Consider the following 19,310-nt stretch of genomic DNA (forward strand, 5'->3'; position numbering starts at 1 on the left):
AAAAAATTTTTTTTCTTCTTATGTTAACGGCATAAAAAATTATTTCTTTCATTGTAGACACTTGCTATAGTAATTAAAAACTTTTCTTGCTAAGCATAAAAAACGAATAAATCAGCAGACGAAAAATAAGGAGAAAAGGGATTTTTAATTAAGATCTCATTAAAAATCAAAAGAAGATTTTAAACTTAATAATCATTCAAAATTAATGCTTACATTCACACAGTACTAATTTGTTATTGCTTTTTGGGAATTTATAAAAGCTCTTTTCGTGGTTAGAAACAGACAAAGAAATAAGATGATGAAAAAGGCTTGAAAATTAATTTTGATATCTTTTATAATTCAAGTTTTTGTATGAATAGAGTAAAGAAAATGTGAAATAAGGCTTATCGTACCGCAAGGCATTAGTCCATTATACGCAATATAATCTAAATTTTATTAAATTAAAAAGATGAGTGTTAAGGATGAAGGAAACTGAATGAAAAAAGAAAGAGAAACTTTTATTGAAATTAAAAAGGATTAAATCATGCGGTTGATGCTGGAAATCAAAGTAAAATAATTGAGAGAATGTTCTAGTTAGTGTTGCAATGTTTATTGTTTTACTCTGATGTTTTTGTAATGAAAATTATGTTTTAGATGCTTTTAAACATTGAGAAGCTGCTCCATCAAACAGATGATGAAAAAAAAATAACTCTCAAAACATTTCTCAGTTCGTCGTGAGCTTTCATGAAATTCAGACAAGAAAAATGAAAAGTTCCGCTCAAATTTCGCGCTGACATTAAATTTTATTGTAAGAAGGAAAAAAATTAAGAAGATTAAAAGTTTGAACTGACTGAGTGGGTTTAAAAGACATGAAAAGTTTTGTGACAGTTTGTCACTGACGATTATGTTTAAAAGTTTCTTATCGAGACGAGTGGCAATTACAGACGGAAACGAAAGCGGCAATACCTAAGTTTTATAAAATGATTTTAGAGTAAAATAAATAAGATAAAAATTAAAATTAAGGTTACATTAAGAAAAGTCTCGTCATTCTTTTTTTGGGAAACGCACAAGAGAAGATATTTATTGTGAAAGAAGGCTAAAAAAAAGTGAAAGAAATAAATAAAAAAGTTTGTGTTTGCTGCATTTACATTTTTTCCATTCGAATATTTTTCTTACATTTTCGTCCATTTTCTTGCGAGAGTGAAACAGAATCAACAAGTTTTGTTGACATAAAAAATTATCAGAAAAATTTGTTTTGATATTTTTTAATGTGAAAAATTATTTTTGTCATAGAAGGCTTAAATTAAATCAAAAGAAAAACAAATTAAAAAAGTTTTGTTGAAGAAAATATTTGATGTGAATTTTATAAATAAATAAATGGTGTGGTTCGTAAAAAGTTCACTAAAAATCAGTGAAATGAAAATCAAATGAAGTGAAATTGAGCATAAGAATTAAAAAAAAAAATAAGCGGTAAACGTGAAAATCTAGAAAAAATGAAAATCAATCTAATTTGGATTAATTTATTTTCAATTATTTACATCGTCAATATCGGTGGTAAGTTGAATACCTGGTTCAATAAAAATCTAATAAAAAATTTCCACTTTTGATGGATGATTATAATCACAAATTAGACGGAGGAAAATTCGTGACATAAAAAAGTATTACAAGCTTGTTTTGCGGTGAGCCGTTGCTTCTTCGATTAATTCACATCTGTTGCCAGTCTTTCTTCTTCACTTCTTTTCTACATTTAAATTAATGGTTATGATAAATTGATAAATTTTATTGACGTTGATTACTCGGAAGAGCCAGCTCAGATGATTCTAAATTTATAATACAACAGAATGAGTGCAGTGTACCATGACACGAAACGTAGAAAGCTATAATTAAAATGAAATTATTTCAGTGAATGAAGAGAAGGGAAAAAGTGCTTTAAAGATGTTACATTGATGTGATGAACGGAATTTCAATTAATTTAATTATATAGTTTTAGATTTTTTCTTTCCCCTTAAGGGTAAATTTTTGCATGCACACCTATTTCATGGCTAAGTACATATTTACTTTAATTTACATTAAAATGATTTCGAAAATATTGAATCGTAAAAATATTCTCAACAGTTCAATTTAATTGAGTTAAATAACTTAATACCAATAAAAATGTTTGAAGCTATATGACTCAAACAAATAATTGCTTTTAATTCTAGGGAAGTTTTTCTTTTTTTCAATTGCTTAATCATCTAGTGTGCAACAAATAAAACCGAGACATTTAACTAGAACTAGACGGAAAGCGAAATTTGTTACATAAAATCGGCCTGTTTCACTAATGTGGATTATCTTCGATTTCGGATTATCCACTTCTGTTTTTTGGAAATATCTCAAACAATTTAAGAGTTGCATTATTTTTGTTTTTAGTTTATAATAATGTGACCCAGCCGTGATAATTCCTTTTTGAATTACGTGGCTCCTAAAATGTATTAATTATTCAATTTTTCAGTCAAATCGAGTAGATAAACTGAAATCATTGCGATAAATTTGACAATAATTGAGAACCCAAAATTCCAAATATACTAAAATATCGGTTTAAGGGTAATCTACAAGTATCACATATATCTTTGAAAAACTTTCAAAATGTTAAAAATATTTCCAAAAAACTGAAGTGGATAATCCACTTTAGTAAAACAGGCCGCATAATTTTCACTCTAAGTTTTATGTTTCTGAGCAAATGCAAAATAAAATAACAATGAATTTTATATGCCAGAAATTTTCAATCCTTAAAATAGGAAAAACCACATCATAAGTTTTTCATATCAGGAAGAATACAGAATGAAAAATATGAGGATTTAGTAGATGGGGAAGATGTGGGATATTTTTGGTAAATTACTTCCACTTTATTTACCTAGAGATAAATCTTTTCTTTCGTTTGTACAGCCTCCCGGTTTCCTCTCTAAATTTTTTTTTCTTCTGACTAACCTTGATATGCTTCAAAAATACATGTAAATAAAAAAGTAAATAACATTAAATGAATCCTTTCATGTTCCTATAACTTTGTGTTGTTCTAAAAAAAAATGAAACAAAATTCATAAACAAACCAAAAGTCTCATTTTTCAACTTCCTCATGCAGTCATCAGTGTGTTCTTTACATGTGTCATGGAAGCTTTAAAGCTTTTTTATGCAAAATCTTTTCTTCTCAATACGTGTACTCTTACTTGTTCTTCACATTCGCATATAGTAAAATATTTCTATGTTAAATTTCCATCATCATTTTTTTATGATTCATCACCGAAATTTTTTTTTCATTTTCTTCTCCTCTGTCTTACTTCTTTTTATCCAAATTCACCTTTTTCTCAGGATTTACCCCTTTTTCCTCCTTCTCATCTTGATCTGCACGCTCTAAGACATTTCATTTGTAAAACTGACAATTTTTTATCGTCATGAATATTGTGCCTTTTAATATTCCACTTTCTGTGTCATTCAATAATGAAAATAATTTTTTTATGATGATTTTTGATGGGAATAAAGTGTGTAAATGACGAGGAGTTATCAGTAACAGAAAAAATCTTAAAGAAGTGAGGCTACGTCAACAACAGCGACAGACGACGAAAAGAAAAAAGATAAAAGCTGTTTAGTTTTTTCTTTTTCGCAACCTTTTTTTCGTCTCCTTTTTATCATAAATCTTTTAGTTGCAACCACACACAAAAGAAAAGCTATACACAAAGCTGATTAAAAGACATTTTTTACTTCTTTTTATTCATGCATATTGCCATTCGTTGTCTTCCATCAGAATCATTTAATTGTGAATTAAAAGCCAACGGATTATGGAAATTATTTTTAAAAATGGGGAATAGTGAAAAATTAATTAAAAGAATTTTTTATATATTTTTTCAGGTGCTTCTGATTCTGTATCAGATAACGATTTGAATGTGTACGATGAGGATGAAGAACTGAATTATAATGAGATAAAAAGTCTCACAACAAACTCACCGAAAAACAAAGATAATGAAAATTTAATGAAAAAACTGTACAGTTCCAAGAAAATAAAGGATACAGAGGCTGAAGAAAATTCTGTGAGGTAAGAAGGAAATCAAAGTAATTGACTTAAGTTGTTATTGTGTTCACATTCACATTTATTCTCAATTCAATTGCGAGATAGCTGTTCATAGAGTTCGTGCATTTATTTCCATGTTGGCATGTGTATATAAAACATTCCTTATGTTTCGTTATAATAAATATAAAACATTCCTTTGAATGATAATATTAATAATAATAATAGCAATAATGATAATATCTGAGAATAAGACTCATCACGGAATCATTCGCATCGTCTTATTTCAGAAAAATGAAAGTTGATTTAGAAATACAAAAAATTTACACCCCATATACTTCTCATGGCTCATTCACAATCTGAGTGATCTCAGACATATGAGAATATCATTATATTAAATAGAAGGGAGAAGGTAGATGGGAGATGAAATGAAATTTTTTTGTCAGTCGCATTTACATTTAGCATGTTAAATTGTTTCATATGATGCTCAAATTTGTGGTTTATTTTCATCGCATACAATCTTAACGATTGATTCAAATGTGCATGAAAACTTCTCATTCTTCACCGGTATCACATTTAGCAGTAATAAGCATCAAGAACTGCTAATTTTTCTCCCTTCTAAACTGCGAAAAAGTTCAATTGAAATAGCAATTTCATATAATTTATATCTAGACATTATATTTATTGTTCAGCTCATTATCAACCTAAATATAAAGCACTTTAGAAGCTGAAAAATTTTTGAAGTTATTTGTATTGTCATTGACAGTAACCGATTGAAGTAACTTCAACTAATTTGAAGGGTAACTGACAAGAGATGAATATAAATTGTCCTTTATGTGTTACTCTGTCTGACTCTATGTCTCTAGTTTATTCCTGAAGCCTCATTCTATTACTCATGTATTATTCAGTAAGCACAAAATGAATACAAAAGTATGGGATGTGAAATAGCTAGAAAATTGAAGAGAGAAAAGTTCAAGTTAAAGCCAAGTGCTCTCTTGCTACCGATGGAAAAAATTTGTATCCGACGACTTGATATTAGGAGAGACATTAATCTTTTCGAGGATTTCATGAGTATCAAAGCATTACGACAAAGTTTATTAACAAAATATTTAAATATAATTTTATTTTTCATGACTTTGTCAATAAGGCCATGAAATTTCGTGATCTTGAAAAATTTAATGTTTTCTATTTAGAACAAGACGCTTGATGATATTAAGCCAGCAATCATTTATTGCAATACATATGTCTTTATCTGTCATTTCCTTGATAGGTTGAGAAATACGAAAATAAAGAAGCACATGCCAAAAGCACAAAAAGATGAAAGAGCCGTAAAAGTTGCAGAACAATCAACAGAACTGCAGGTTGAGTTACAAATGAACAATGAAAGTGGAATCACACAAAGCAAAACGAAGACATCATCGGCAGGAAAAAGAAAAACTTTTTCAAATAAAAGAAAAAGGAAGAAGAAACGAAAGCAGCCAAAACAAAAAGAAGAGGATGTACGTGGTGTAAAAAATGAAAACTTCAGTAGATATGATATGGAAGACATCGAAGGAAGAAGTAATTATGAGAATGTCTCAAACGTTTCTATGATAACTTCTAGTATACAGACATCGAGGAAAGAATGTTAGTACAATATTTGTCTTTCATCTTATATTTGATTAGATTTTGAGGAAAATATTTTCAATAGAGGAATTACAGTTTGTTTACATACATGTTTTGATGGTGTTTTTTAAGGCTTTGTATCGTTTCGTTTCATGATTACAAAATCTATTTATCTAATTGTATTATAGCAATATGCATATGATTAATAATAACAGCTTTTTTTATTTTTACCGTTTCATCCTTATTTATGTGGGACGAACCCAATAATTTGAAAATAGTGAATGATAATTTTAATTATTATGAAAATGGTGATGATAATTCCAATAAACAAACAAAATTACATTTAACATCAACAGTTTCCACAACAACAATGACTGATGCAATGGTGATGGAAATGGTAGAAGCAGTTATCGACAATAATAATAATAATAATAATAATAACAATAATAAAAATGTTAGTAGAGATAGTGATGTAAATTTATGGAATATTAAAAGTGAAAATGAGTTTGTACAAAATGTTGGTCCAAAATTACATAAATCAACAAATGAACAAATATTGACTGTTAATAATATCGATAATGTGGGTAGAGATTTAAAAAGTGGAGGTAAATTTTCAAATAAAAAAAATTATTCTGAAAAATTTATATTTTAAATGTTAAGAGTTAAATATGGAAGCAAACTAACTAACTCAAACATTCATTTTGTGGATGGACGAGAAGGATTTTCTCTAAAATTGATTTAAAATGCAAGAAAATTAATTAAACATCAAATTCAAATATTTAAATTGCAATTGAATGCCTGCAACTTGTTCAAATCGATTAACTCAATTTGCACTTCAGGCAAAATTTTCCTTCTCTCAATTCACAAAAAAAAATTTTGTTGTGCACAAAAAACTATCAAATTCGAATGAATGAGTGTGCTGTGTGTTGTGTGTAGAATATTTATATGATTAGCTGAAACAAAAGTTTTTCTCACATACAGATTTGAATGAGGCGAAGAGTGTTAAAATGGAAAGTTTAAATTTAAATAACGATAATGAAAATGAAATCAAGAGTAAAAGCAGGAAAAAGAGCAGTATTATCAGTAGTGGAAATAAGAATAAAACAAATGAAATGAAAATCAATAAACATTCAAAGCAAGGAAGTGGAAGAAGACGAAAAAGAAAATTTATTATTGGAGATTTATCATGCATGAAAGCTCAATTCATTCAAGCACCACGAATTGCAAATGCTGATATCAAATATATTCGGTAGGCTTATTTTGTCTTCATGGTTTAAAAAAATAAAAATTTCCTTTAAATTTACAAATCAAATAGGAATGAAATGATGGGAATCGGGAGAAGTTTTCTAGAGGCAGAATATCATTGTCACGATGGCTACAAATTAATTAAAAAGTTCAAACGCACACAAATAGCAATTGCAAATAAAAATTTAGTATGCAAAAAGCATCGATGGATTGGACAGAGCCCATTGTGTCGAAAAATTTACACTAACAAAAATCATTCAGAATTGAAAATGCAACAATGTGATAGTTATGAAGCACAAAAATGTGAGCAATTATGCATAAAAAGCGGAAATCGAACGGAAGTGCAGTGTCAGTGCCATAAAGGATTCCGTTTGATTGGCACTCGATGTTTCGGTAAATTGAATTTTTTTTCAATTCTCTTCTTTTCTGAATTTTTGTCAATTATAATTGCAACGAAAAGTTCATTCAAAGTTTTTTTTGACACCATTTGTGGTTGTTATTAATCACCATTAACTCATGGATTTATTACACTAAATTCTATTTATTTTGGTCTACAGATGTCAATGAATGTGAGGAGAATCCTAGCATGTGTGGGCAGCATGGGAAATGTTTTAATTTAGTCGGAGCACACAAATGCTTATGTCAGCAAGGTTTTCAATTAGACAATGCTGGAAAATGCATTGGTAAGAAAAAAATATTTCTTATGAATTTAAATTACATATGATGGAAAAGAAAAATCCAAATAATGACAATTATCACTACAATATTTTGATCTTGCGTTTTTAGCATATATCTTAATTTTACGAATTTTCAGAAAATAATTTCTATCTTAAATATTTTCTTCCATGAAATCTTCCTAGCTTTTGTATTTATGAAGGTTGAATTTATCATAAATTGTTTTATTATTAAAGATTGAAATTTTCATTTTTACCTCGGAGTTATAAAAGTTTCATGCAAATGTCCCTTATTGAAAAATATTACGAGTATATTATCAAACAGGAAGTCTTATATTCCATTTATTGTTTATAGAATAAACAAATTTTCCTATCTCAATATAAAGAAAATTTTATCTTTGTCCTATAGAATGTATCTGATGTCATGATCAGAAAGCTTTTATAGCCTACAGCCCGTTTTGTTTTCTACTATATTAAATTCTAAAATATCTAGGAAGAAAAGTTGAATGTTATGCTCAAAAAAATATCAACTTACCTTACCTTTAGAATTTTTTTTCTCGTATTTCACCTATTCTTGAACAACTTTTTTGGTATAAGACATTCACACATGTACATCATTATTGATATCATTTCCTTCCTTTTCATTCACATGATATAACATCAATAGACATTAACGAGTGCTTATTGCGTGGCGGTCACGGACCATGTCAAGACACATGTTATAATAGTCTCGGGAGCTACACGTGCTCATGTGAAAATCTTAATGGCACTCAACTATCACAAGACGGTCACAGTTGTGAGGAAATAGATTTATGTTCAATCAACAATGGTGAATGTTCTCATACATGTCACAGTACAATCGGTAAATGATTTATCAATAGACATGTGTATGATGATATAATTGAATTGCAATCATGTTTATTTTTTGATTCAATTAATTAGGACAAGCATTTTGTTCATGTCCGGTGGGATTTAAACTCGACATTGATTGGAAGACGTGCACTGATGTCGATGAATGTCAATTACAAGAATCAATAGAACAAGAACAAAGATGCAATTATGAATGTATTAACACAATAGGATCATACAAATGTGTAGGTGATATTGGTGCTGATCAACCATTCTCGAATGAATTCAATGATTACATGATTCAGAACAATGTTGATGATAACTATGAAGATAATTATAAGACGAGGAAGTTTAGTCATGACGATAGTGATGATACGGATGGGAATTATGATATCATTGATGGTGCAAGTTCTGTATCAGAATGTTTGAATGGATTTTATTTTAATGAGACCGTTGGAGATTGCCAAGGTATTAATATAAATAAAAATAACGATATGTGAGCTTTGTATAGTTATGTGGGCCAAAAAACAAGTAATGACTTTAATAATTGGGTCATGAACTTAATGGCATCATTTTTTTCTTTACTTTTCTTCTTCAATTTGGTTTTGTTTGTTTGTGGGAAATATGTAGTACAATAGAAATATTTCTTTTGTGTCAGAATCTGTTAAGAACAAAAACAACGTCATTATCACCTTTAATGAAGATATTCTCATTTAATGTGAAAAGAGAGGAAGAAAAGTAGCGAAAATTAATGGCACTTAGTTTATGTTCTCATCTCCTTCCATTATGATGTGCTTTTTTATTTCTTTTCATTATTATCTAGATATAAATGAATGTGAAATAGACAACGGAAATTGTTCAAATGGAACCTGTGTAAATACAAATGGTAGCTTCTTTTGTTCATGTCATAAAGGCTTTGTACTATCAGAAGATGATAAATACAAATGCATTGGTGAGAATTAAATTTTTTTAACGGTGTTTCTGCGAACATTAATGTACATCTTAAGGTTGGGATTTGTATTTTTAAATAAACTTTTTTTAATGTACTTTCTATTCCAAAGCAACAAGAATTTTTGAGAACCATCCCGTTTAGGGGTGTCGATTATTTGGGTTTTCAGAATTTGTACAAATCCCAAATACCCAAATCCGAGGACCCCAAATACTTGTACAAATCCCAAATCCCCAATAAGAACAAAATATCATTATAAATAGGCGCAATTTCTGGGATTTTAGGTCAACGCTTCTATATGCAAGTCAGATTTTTGGCCAACATTTTCTTCAAAAATTTGAATAATACTGGAAATTTATGGCTTTTCACCTCAAATTTCATTTATCAAAGTGAAAATTTATCGAAAATTGTAAGTTTTTGACTGGATTTTTCTACATTAAATTTAAAAAGTCTCGTAAATGGAATTTTCACTATAATTTACTTAAAATTAATCAAAACCAATTTTCATATATAATAAAAATTCACTTGGATGCATTTTCAACTACGGGCTGGCAAAAACATGCTTATCTGTAGTTTTTTTTGGCCAACCCTAGATTTTTCTTTCCAAATATTTATGAAAATATTAATGAATAATAAAATTTTGAAGAACTAAAAAAATAATAATATGAAAAAATATAATAATATAGGAAAAATTCTATTTTATTAAGATTTGTACAAGTACTTGGGTCCAAAACCCAAGTATTTGGGGTATCCCAAATCCTTACAAAATACCCCAAATCCCAAATACTTGGGATTTGTAATCGACACCCCTAATCCCGTTCTAAAAGTATTCTGAATCTTTTAAAGATTATTGTCAAAATGACACAACTCATTGATATCATTCAAGTTTACAAAAGTTATTTTCTACTCAGAGAATTCACAAGTTGTTAAATGAACATAAAAATTTCAAAGAATTCAAGCTGTATTGGCAATTCTTTTTACAATTTATGCTCCATAAAGAAATTGAATTTCCATTAGTTAATAGAATATTTTCTATTGATCATTGAATTCAATCTACTTCATGCTCTTTAGTTTGAACGCAAATAAAGGACACGAGAATTAAATTAATGCACTTCAACAATCGACAGCATTCACTATTCAATAAGCTTAAGTGCTTTTGTCAAACAATAAATGAATGAAGTTTTTTATGTTGCTAAGGCTTACATTTAAATGAGGAAGTGAATCTTCACATAGGTCGGGACTTTTATGTTCTCTCTACTTTAGACTTTATCATCACATTATCTTCTTTATAGCATTTTTCTTTCTATTACTGAAAACAAAAAACAATGGAAATTAATTTTTAAAAACAAACTTTTTCATCCAATAAATCTCATCAAATACAGAAATGGAGCAGTCACTCAAGAATGAAACAACCATGGAAAATCTATTGAAGGCAAGCACAGTGGCTTGTCCACCATTATTTCCTCCTGTTCACGGTTATCTTGAGTGTACAAGACCATTGGATAACTCAAATTTAACTGGACGTCTTATTGTTACAAATCGCCCGGGTAGTCAATGTGTCCTTCGGTGTCCAGCAAGGTAAATTTTAATTTTGTTGTTGATTTAATAATTTTCGGTTAAAGCTAAAAATATTAGCGATAAGGATTGTTCCCTATACAGATGAGATTTAATAAAAATTTAGGTAATAAGCTTCCATAATATTTATTTTCCAATTTTCTTTACATATTATATTTAGCTCAAGAATTTACAATAAAACTTGAGTTAATTAATTCTAAAGAATATATAAAAGAAAAATTTTGAGCAGGAAATTATTGTAAGGACTTGTTATTGTAATTATTGTAAGTAACTTGGATATGCAGCTTGCTTTTCTATTATGAAAATGTATAATCTAACTGACATTGCTCTTTGAATCATAACTAATAATAATTTGTTATTTGATATTCAATTCTTGCAATTTAATCATCTTGATGTAATGACTATAATTGCAATTGTTACCTTCAAATTAATCAGCTCTGTGTGACAAAACAATAATAAAAATTTCAGGATCTCTAGCTAATTATTAATAACAGATTAATTGAAAGACATATTAATCATCACAGTGAAATATCTTGGAAATATCCTTATTCTACACTATGTTCTTATTTCCTAATCTTCTATCAAAGAAGAAGAATTTATTTCATTTCTGCTTTTTTACTTCCAATTTGATTTTATTTTGTTTTTAATTAAAAAGTTATCGAACTTCGGGGACATACCTAAGGACATGCGGTGAAGATGGCGAATGGCATGGCCTAGATGATGGAATTTGTATAAGTAAGAAAAATAATTTTTTTTTTTTGTATAATTTGCACATTTTCTTTATATGGTCTACAGAGTATCCAACTCCAAAGTTAATTTGTCCATCGAATCAGATCGTTGAATTGCCACCGCATAGCGATAAGGTGGAGGTAAAATTGCAAAAGCCAAAGACAGACGTGAACTTTAAACGTGATGTAACAATTAAGCCATTATGGATTAAGAATGTGGATAAAATTGTACTTGGTTTGGGTGAACTGAACATAACATATACAGCAAGGCATCCCATTACAAAGCTAACAGTTGCTTGTACGACCACATTTTTTGTTGTCGGTAAGTTATACAGTATGGCATAAAATATTTACAATGAATGAATGAAACACAGTATAATAGAAAAAGGAACTGTAGAGAGAAAAAAAATTCATCTTTGGGGTAATTAATTTCAATTCCGTTGTAATTTCTCTTCTATTTTTATTTTACTATCCCATTCATGCAAGATGGTGAAACACCAGTCGTTGAATATTGCCCACCATCACAAAAGCATAAAATAGAGAAGCACCATGAGAGTATCAATGTATTTTGGACTGAACCCAAGTTTTCTGATAATGTGAAAGTTACCGATGTTACACAAACAAATGTGAGTTAAGGGTTCATATTCAATATATTGTGGGATTTATATAGGGAGAAAAGCATGAAGCAACAATGAGTGAATGAAGGAGCTTGATGTGCTCCATTAATGTTTAATGAAAATTTAATTAAAATTAAAATGTTTTTTTTTCTCCGTCTCTTTTGTTTCTCCTTCATCTTTTTTCTATGCACGCGCCAAAAACATAAAAATTAAAATAAACAAATTAAAATATAACAAACGCAACCTTGATCCAAAACTCAATAATAGATTCCAGGCAGTCTCTTCGGTCTTGGAAGTCATCAAATAATTTATGAGGCACGCGATGCAGCTGGATATAAGACACGATGTACATTTAAGATTATCGTTAATGCACCAAAATATAGTGGACTTAAGCTTCCGATAAAGAATAATAAATTTTATTACTAAAACATGAGCAAAAATGAAAATATAATAAAAAAAATAATAAACGAGACGAAAAAGAAGGAAAAGTAATGACGGAACGATAAAATCAGTTTGTCGCATTTATGAACATTAATTACAATTAAATTTAGTATTTATGTACTTTATTGTGCAATAATATTCTTTGTTCCTTTACTTTTACTGCTTCAAAGATTAATATAAGTGAGAGAAGACAAATAGTCACAAAAATACATAGAATGAACACTTAGTTGATATGCACGTAGAGAAATTTTTTGAGGTAGCTGACTAGATGAAATTTTCTATTCGACAATTTTCAAAATAAATGTGATTGCATTCTTCATTTTTTCATGGATTTAATTTGTCCACTTGATCACTTTTAATTAGTAGTCGTGACATCTTTGTCAGATTGAAAAACTACATTGTTTTATTCAACATATTTTTTTATTAAATTTTTAATTCAAAACATGCATTAAGGTTATTAGGTCAATTGAATTTATTGAGATATTATTTATGAAATTTTTCAAGGCAACCGAAGTATATAATATATGCTTATTTCTTGAATATGTTCAATTAAGTAAGGCAATAAATCAAAGGAGTTTTTTTTGGCTTGTTGAGCTTAAGTTATTAACACGATATAAAATTGCCAATTAACAAACTAAGAAACCAACAGATCAACACTGCATTTCCAAATTATATTGTAACAAATTATGAATACATATCAAAAAATTAATAAATTCCCAAGAACATTTTTTCGCAGTGTAAATCCTACCACCAAAAGACGGAGAACGAAAAAAATAAATAAATTTATTTTCAACTTATATCAAATATATTACATTACAGCAACTTGTAATAGAATTTTATGTGCACGAGACACAAGAAAAGTTTTGTCTTTAGTTTATTAATCACCACAAAAATTTCATTTAATTCTAAAATTATCTTAGATTTTAATGTGCATTGCACCGCACTAGTTTACTACATAGTATACTATATAGTAAGAAGCAAAAAATATTTTAAGAGCGAAAAAGATCTTCCGTTTAAAAAAAAATCATGTAAAGAATTGGAAAACTTTTTCGTGACTTTTTTCCGTTTTCCAGTTCTTCTCTCACACTTTTTTCATTTTTATCTACCACGCTCGTGAATTATGATGCAAAAAAGAAAAACGCTGTAAACGCTGTAAAAAATGAACTTTGAAAACAATAATTTATGGTAAAAGAAAGGAAATAAAGTTTAATAAGGTATAAAGCGAATGTCTTAGACAGTTGTTTATAAATTTCAATTCATTTTTTTTTTTTTTTGTTATATCTCTCTCGTATTCTTTTTTTACTATATCTAGGCCAAATCTAGGCTTACTCCAAAATTTAATCAATTCACTTCCAAAATTTCTTTTGTGTTTAATCTATTGAATCTAGTTGCAACTAAAATTTCTAAGCTAAGGGTTGTGCAAGCCGAAGTCTGACTCCGAAGCTAATCAAATGTCAAATAAATATTCTCGTAGCTTAACCTGACACCGCTAAAAACACCGTTGGCGTCCGAACTATGTATCCCGACTAATCAGTGAAATGTCCAACGGTTTCACATGTAAAGTTTGCATGAGGATGCACAGTCGAAAGCTTTTGTGTCCCTCACAGGAGTTAGACTTGGAGACAGACGAGAAAAAAATCTAAGAGGAAATATAGGACGCAGACGGAGTGATTAGAGGATCTGAATTATACAGATCATACAGTAAGTACAGTCGTAATTTATAAAATATTATGTTACCTGAGTCATGCAGTCATTCACCTATATTATTTTAAAGCAGTTTAAAACTCCCTTGAAGCTAATTTTCAATATCATACAATATCTTCCAGATCCGTCTTGTTAATATCTTACATGTGTTCAAAATCTCACTTGTGCTCGAAAAATTTTCCTCGAGGTGCGAATTAAATGGAAATCAAAACTAGTGTATCGGTTAAAACTGGTTTTTCAATCTTAACAAATTCAATACATGCGCACGTGAAAACGGTCTCAATATAATAATTTTTGTTAATTCTTGAGTGAACAAAAACAAAAAGTAAAATTTGGTATGAATATGATTGGGAAAAAGTGCTATAAGTGAATCATCGAGAAAATTCTAAAGTCTTGTCACGATTTCACAGTCATATGTCTTTCACCTCAACGTGATTAATGGTTTTCATATATTTTCTTCTTCTTTTGTTATTTTGTATAAAAAATACAAAATATCTACGCACATATATTCCTGCATTCCTTTGTAATCAAATAAATGTTGACATTATTTGTTTCCCTCTATGATTTATAATATGTAAAGTATAGGATATTGATAGGTAGAAGTATGGCAAACAATGATTTATAAGCTAAACTTAATTAAAATGAATGATGTCATACATATGTAAAGAATACAAAGAAATGTGGACAAAGGTCTTATTTTTTCTCTTAGAATTTGTTGTTATAGAATAAAAAAATTTACATAAAAGAAAATCAAAAATTTGACTCTACGCTATTTTTACACGCCAACTGTAAAACTAGTAATCTAGCAGATCACACTTCATGGGAATATTCACACCACACGTTGTTCAAAAAAGATAAATAGAATCACTAGCTCCGTTTAGATCGTAAAAATTAGTCAGGTTCGCTACAAATCAACACATTATGAACGCAACAATCAGTAATTGCTTAGCAAAAAAATGCAAAGGAGGGTCCATTTTAAAACTTTTTTTTTTAAAGTGTTCTTTTTGGGGTTTTTCGTCACTGATAATACCAATCGACATGCTATTGTCAATCGACTGTTAGATTGGTATTCATGAGCACACATTTTTAGCTGAATTCACTGAAATATTAAATGTAATATATTTACTCAAATTGAAAGTTTGGTGTGAATATGATTTCTAAATTTTTGTGTAGGTGTTGAGCTAAGATTAAATACAGTTAGAATTGTGTTAAAAAATATTTTCTTGTCAGTCATAAATCTCTAATCAGGGTGGCATTAGTTAATTTTATAATAGTACGGTCGAGTAAAAGAATAATGAAAGAAGTAAAAACGGAACTTTAACTGAAATCTACGTGACACTTGCAAAGAAGAAATCTTATTATTCACTCACTTACAGAAACTTACTCATTTATCTTAAACTGAAATAAGAGACATCAGGATGAAGAAAGGAGGAAGAGAAATTTATTCGTGCAGAGATTTTCAACTAAATTACCTCACGTGGGACGAATAATTGAGAGAACAAAGATGTAGAACTTTAAAATTATGTCGTTCTGCTGTTGCCTACGATTTATTATTAATTTTCATCTTCTGCTGTTTTTTTCATTTATTAATACACGAAGAGAAAGTTTTATATGCACTTTTGGATTTTAATGGCAAAGTTTGATCATCGAGAAACTTTCCTTATAATTAGTAATCCGATTATTTTGGAAGGCACATCTTTTGCTTGACTTTCATCAACGCTTGAATATCGATAATTAAAGTACATGATTTTATTGAGGTGCTCCTTTTTATCGAAGGCAAATAATTAATATTGCTCCCACTGAAGACTTTTATTACATTGTTCCTTTACTCCTTCAAAAATAGTTAAAAGAAAATTTTGGAGCATAAAATTGTAATTAAGGGACAGAAAACATTTATTGTGAATAGAAATATTGAAGGATATTGAATATACTCCTAATCGTCGTAACAACTAGCATATGCAGACGATATCGACATTATTGGACGGAATATTCGATCCATCACAGACACGTACTCCAAGCTAGAACGAAAAGCACTTACGTTGGAATTGCATGTAAACGAGGAAAACACCAAAATATTACTGGTTGCTGCTTCAGCAAGAACCAAGCAGCTTATTGGCAGTCACCTGTGCGTGAATGAAAAACGTTTCGAAATGGTGGAGGAGTTCAAATACCTTGGATCCTTGATTAATTCGACATCGGATGTGAGTTTGGAAGTACAGAAACGGATACAGTCGGGATATGGTGCGTACAACTCTATTAGGTTGTATCAGAGTAATTGTATTATATGGATCTGAGACCTGGAATACTGCGGCGGCAGATGAAGAAGCAATTGGTGTCTTCGAGAGACGTGTATTGAGAACGATTAACGGCCCTATAGACATAATAATGAACTTTATGAGTTATTTCAGGAGACCGATATAGTTACAGTTCTGCGAATAAATCGTTTAAAATGGGCTGGTCATGTGAATAGAAGGCCAGATGATGCCTCAATACTTAAAGTGACAACTGGTAACTTTCTGGATGGAAAGAAATCTCGAGGTAGACCAAAAGGCTCATGGGATTGCTGCGTGAGCAACGATGCAAAAGTGCTGGGAATTAGAAACTGACAGAAGTTATCTAAAGACAGATCCAGCTTCGACGAATTCTAAATGCGGCGATGGGCCCCCGTGTGCTTTCGTCAAGGAACCAAGTAAGTATTTTCTGGATAATGAATCTTGTTGATTATCGTATTTGCTTATATTCTGCAATAAATCTTTAATTAAATTGTAACTGATAACGTTCATTGATTGCTAACTTTCACAATATTCTATAACAATTATTTTCAACAAGAATAAGTCATCTTTATAGTTTCATAAAAATTTCGTAATTCATAAAAAAAAATTCACATATTGAATTATTAGTGAAATGAAAGTCGCATAGTATTCTGAAGCTCCTTTTACAAAAAAAATATTCTCATCTCAATTCATATGCGAAAAGCATGAGGCAATGAAAGAGCTTCTTCGCTCAATTTATTTAATTGCGATTTTGATCATGAAAAAATAATAAAATGGCAATCATCGTCATCATCATATGAAGCAAATTATCTATTAAGATTTGATGTGAAGCGAAAAATTATTTTTATGTTTATTCCTTATGTATGTGTCGTTTAGACTTTACTTTTTTACTGTCGCAGTCGAATTCGCATTAAGAAATTTTACTAATTTTGTATATTTCTGTCTTTATATTTATTGCTCATGGATTTATCTTTATGTTCTAGAGTTTTTTTATTCTTCTATCGTCATTTTTTTTCTCATTCCATAGCATACTTTTAACATTGAATATAAGGGAAAAGTAACTAAAAGAAGAAATTTTCTTTTCATCTAGTAAGACTAAAAAAAATAATACACAAATAGCAGAGGAGTGAGGGAAGGGAAATGAATGGCGTATCAGAAGGGAACTCATTTTTAAGTTGAAGAAAATTAGATAAAATCTCTTCTTGCGTAACTTTGAACAAACAAATTTCCATTGATAACTTCTTCGTCTTGTTGTCTAATTCTCAACAGTAATTGAGAGATGTTCACATCGTATACATATACAGGTTAATGTTTTAGAAATTTCCAAACACATAAAAAAGTCGAACTAGAAGTTTACTTAAGTGAAATTGAAATGTTTTTGTTCCAAAACCACTGATGTTCATTTTTGCTTTTTTCTTAATGTTTTAATTTGAAGCTATAGAAAATTTTTCCATGAATGAAAATGTGATTTTTTGTGTGTATAATATCTTGAATGCAATGCAATTTAATGACTCGATTCAAATATTTTTGAAATGATGAAAAGAAGGAGTATATTTATAAATTTAATAAATTTTAACTTAGTTTGCAAGAAAAATAGGTGTCTTTGACAGGCACAGGCAACAGATCTGCCAGTTTTTGCTTGTAAAAATTATTATTATTTAGTACATTGCAGAGTTGGCAGGACTTTGGAGCCCGGACTTTAAAAGTCCGAAAAGTCCCAAAAGTCCGGACTTTGAAAGTCCGGACTTCACTAAAGTCCGGACTTTGAAAGTCCGGACTCCACTAAAGTCCGGACTATGAAAGTCCGGACTTTTAGGACTTTGAGACTTTGACTTTGGGACTTTGGGAATTTTTTGACATTTTTTTGGGTTACACTGCGTAACCCGAGCTAAAAAATTGATTTTTTTGACATTTTTTTCGAATACCACTGCGTAACCCGAGCTAAAAAAGTGAATTTTTTGACATTTTTTTCGGTTACACTGCGTAACCCGAGCTAAAAAAGTGAATTTTTTGACATTTTTTTCGGTTACACTCCGTAACCCGAGCTAAAAAAGTGAATTTTTTGACATTTTTTTCGGTTACACTGCGTAACCCGAGCTAAAAAAGTGAATTTTTTGACATTTTTTTCGAATACCACTGCGTAACCCGAGCTAAAAAAGTGAATTTTTTGACATTTTTTTCGGTTACACTGCGTAACCCGAGCTAAAAAAGTGAATTTTTTGACATTTTTTTCGGTTACACTGCGTAACCCGAGCTAAAAAAGTGAATTTTTTGACATTTTTTTCGGTACCACTGCTTAACCCGAGCTAAAAAAGTGAATTTTTTGACATTTTTTTCGGTTACACTGCGTAACAAAGTCCAAAAAACCACTTTTCAAGTCATGTTACGCAGTGTAACCGAAAAATTTTTCAAAAAAAATCAATTTTTTAGCTCGGGTTACGCAGTGTAACCGAAAAAAATGTCAAAAAATTGAATTTTTTAGCTCGGGTTACGCAGTGTAACCGAAAAAAATGTCAAAAAAATCAATTTTTTAGCTCGGGTTACGCAGTGTAACCGAAAAAAATGTCAAAAAAATCAATTTTTTAGCTCGGGTTACGCAGTGTAACCGAAAAAAATGTCAAAAAATCAATTT

General features: G+C 29.7%; 2 protein-coding genes across 7 annotated transcripts in view; both read left to right on the top strand.

Moving 5' to 3' along the window:
• Positions 1–14,106, top strand: part of LOC139094243 (uncharacterized) — a 36,206-nt gene extending 22,100 nt beyond the window's left edge. The window contains exons 1-17 of one of the 6 annotated variants that reach the window (XR_011544761.1): positions 722–970; positions 1,273–1,533; positions 3,862–4,045; positions 5,289–5,644; positions 5,902–6,228; positions 6,605–6,872; positions 6,939–7,261; positions 7,426–7,551; positions 8,210–8,404; positions 8,485–8,859; positions 9,215–9,343; positions 10,723–10,918; positions 11,571–11,650; positions 11,711–11,965; positions 12,130–12,269; positions 12,528–13,915; positions 14,014–14,106. Coding sequence is in view for 5 of the 6 variants with exons in the window: in XM_070645219.1 (XP_070501320.1) it covers positions 1,473–1,533; positions 3,862–4,045; positions 5,289–5,644; positions 5,902–6,228; positions 6,605–6,872; positions 6,939–7,261; positions 7,426–7,551; positions 8,210–8,404; positions 8,485–8,859; positions 9,215–9,343; positions 10,723–10,918; positions 11,571–11,650; positions 11,711–11,965; positions 12,130–12,269; positions 12,528–12,686 (3,174 nt within the window). In the remaining variant the exon portion in view is untranslated. Of the gene's footprint in view, positions 1–721; positions 971–1,272; positions 1,534–3,861; positions 4,046–5,288; positions 5,645–5,901; positions 6,229–6,604; positions 6,873–6,938; positions 7,262–7,425; positions 7,552–8,209; positions 8,405–8,484; positions 8,860–9,214; positions 9,344–10,722; positions 10,919–11,570; positions 11,651–11,710; positions 11,966–12,129; positions 12,270–12,527; positions 13,922–14,013 lie in introns of those variants that run through there. The other 5 variants (XM_070645219.1, XM_070645221.1, XM_070645222.1 and 2 more) reach the window with 5 other exon arrangements.
• Positions 1–19,310, top strand: part of LOC139094244 (melatonin receptor type 1B-B-like) — a 131,577-nt gene that overhangs the window by 27,449 nt on the left and 84,818 nt on the right. The window lies entirely within an intron of this gene.

This window comes from Chironomus tepperi, unplaced genomic scaffold (assembly GCF_022539635.2).
Source record: "Chironomus tepperi strain 1889 unplaced genomic scaffold, CSIRO-AGI_Ctep_v1 contig_354, whole genome shotgun sequence".
NCBI classification, from domain to species: domain Eukaryota; kingdom Metazoa; phylum Arthropoda; class Insecta; order Diptera; family Chironomidae; genus Chironomus; species Chironomus tepperi.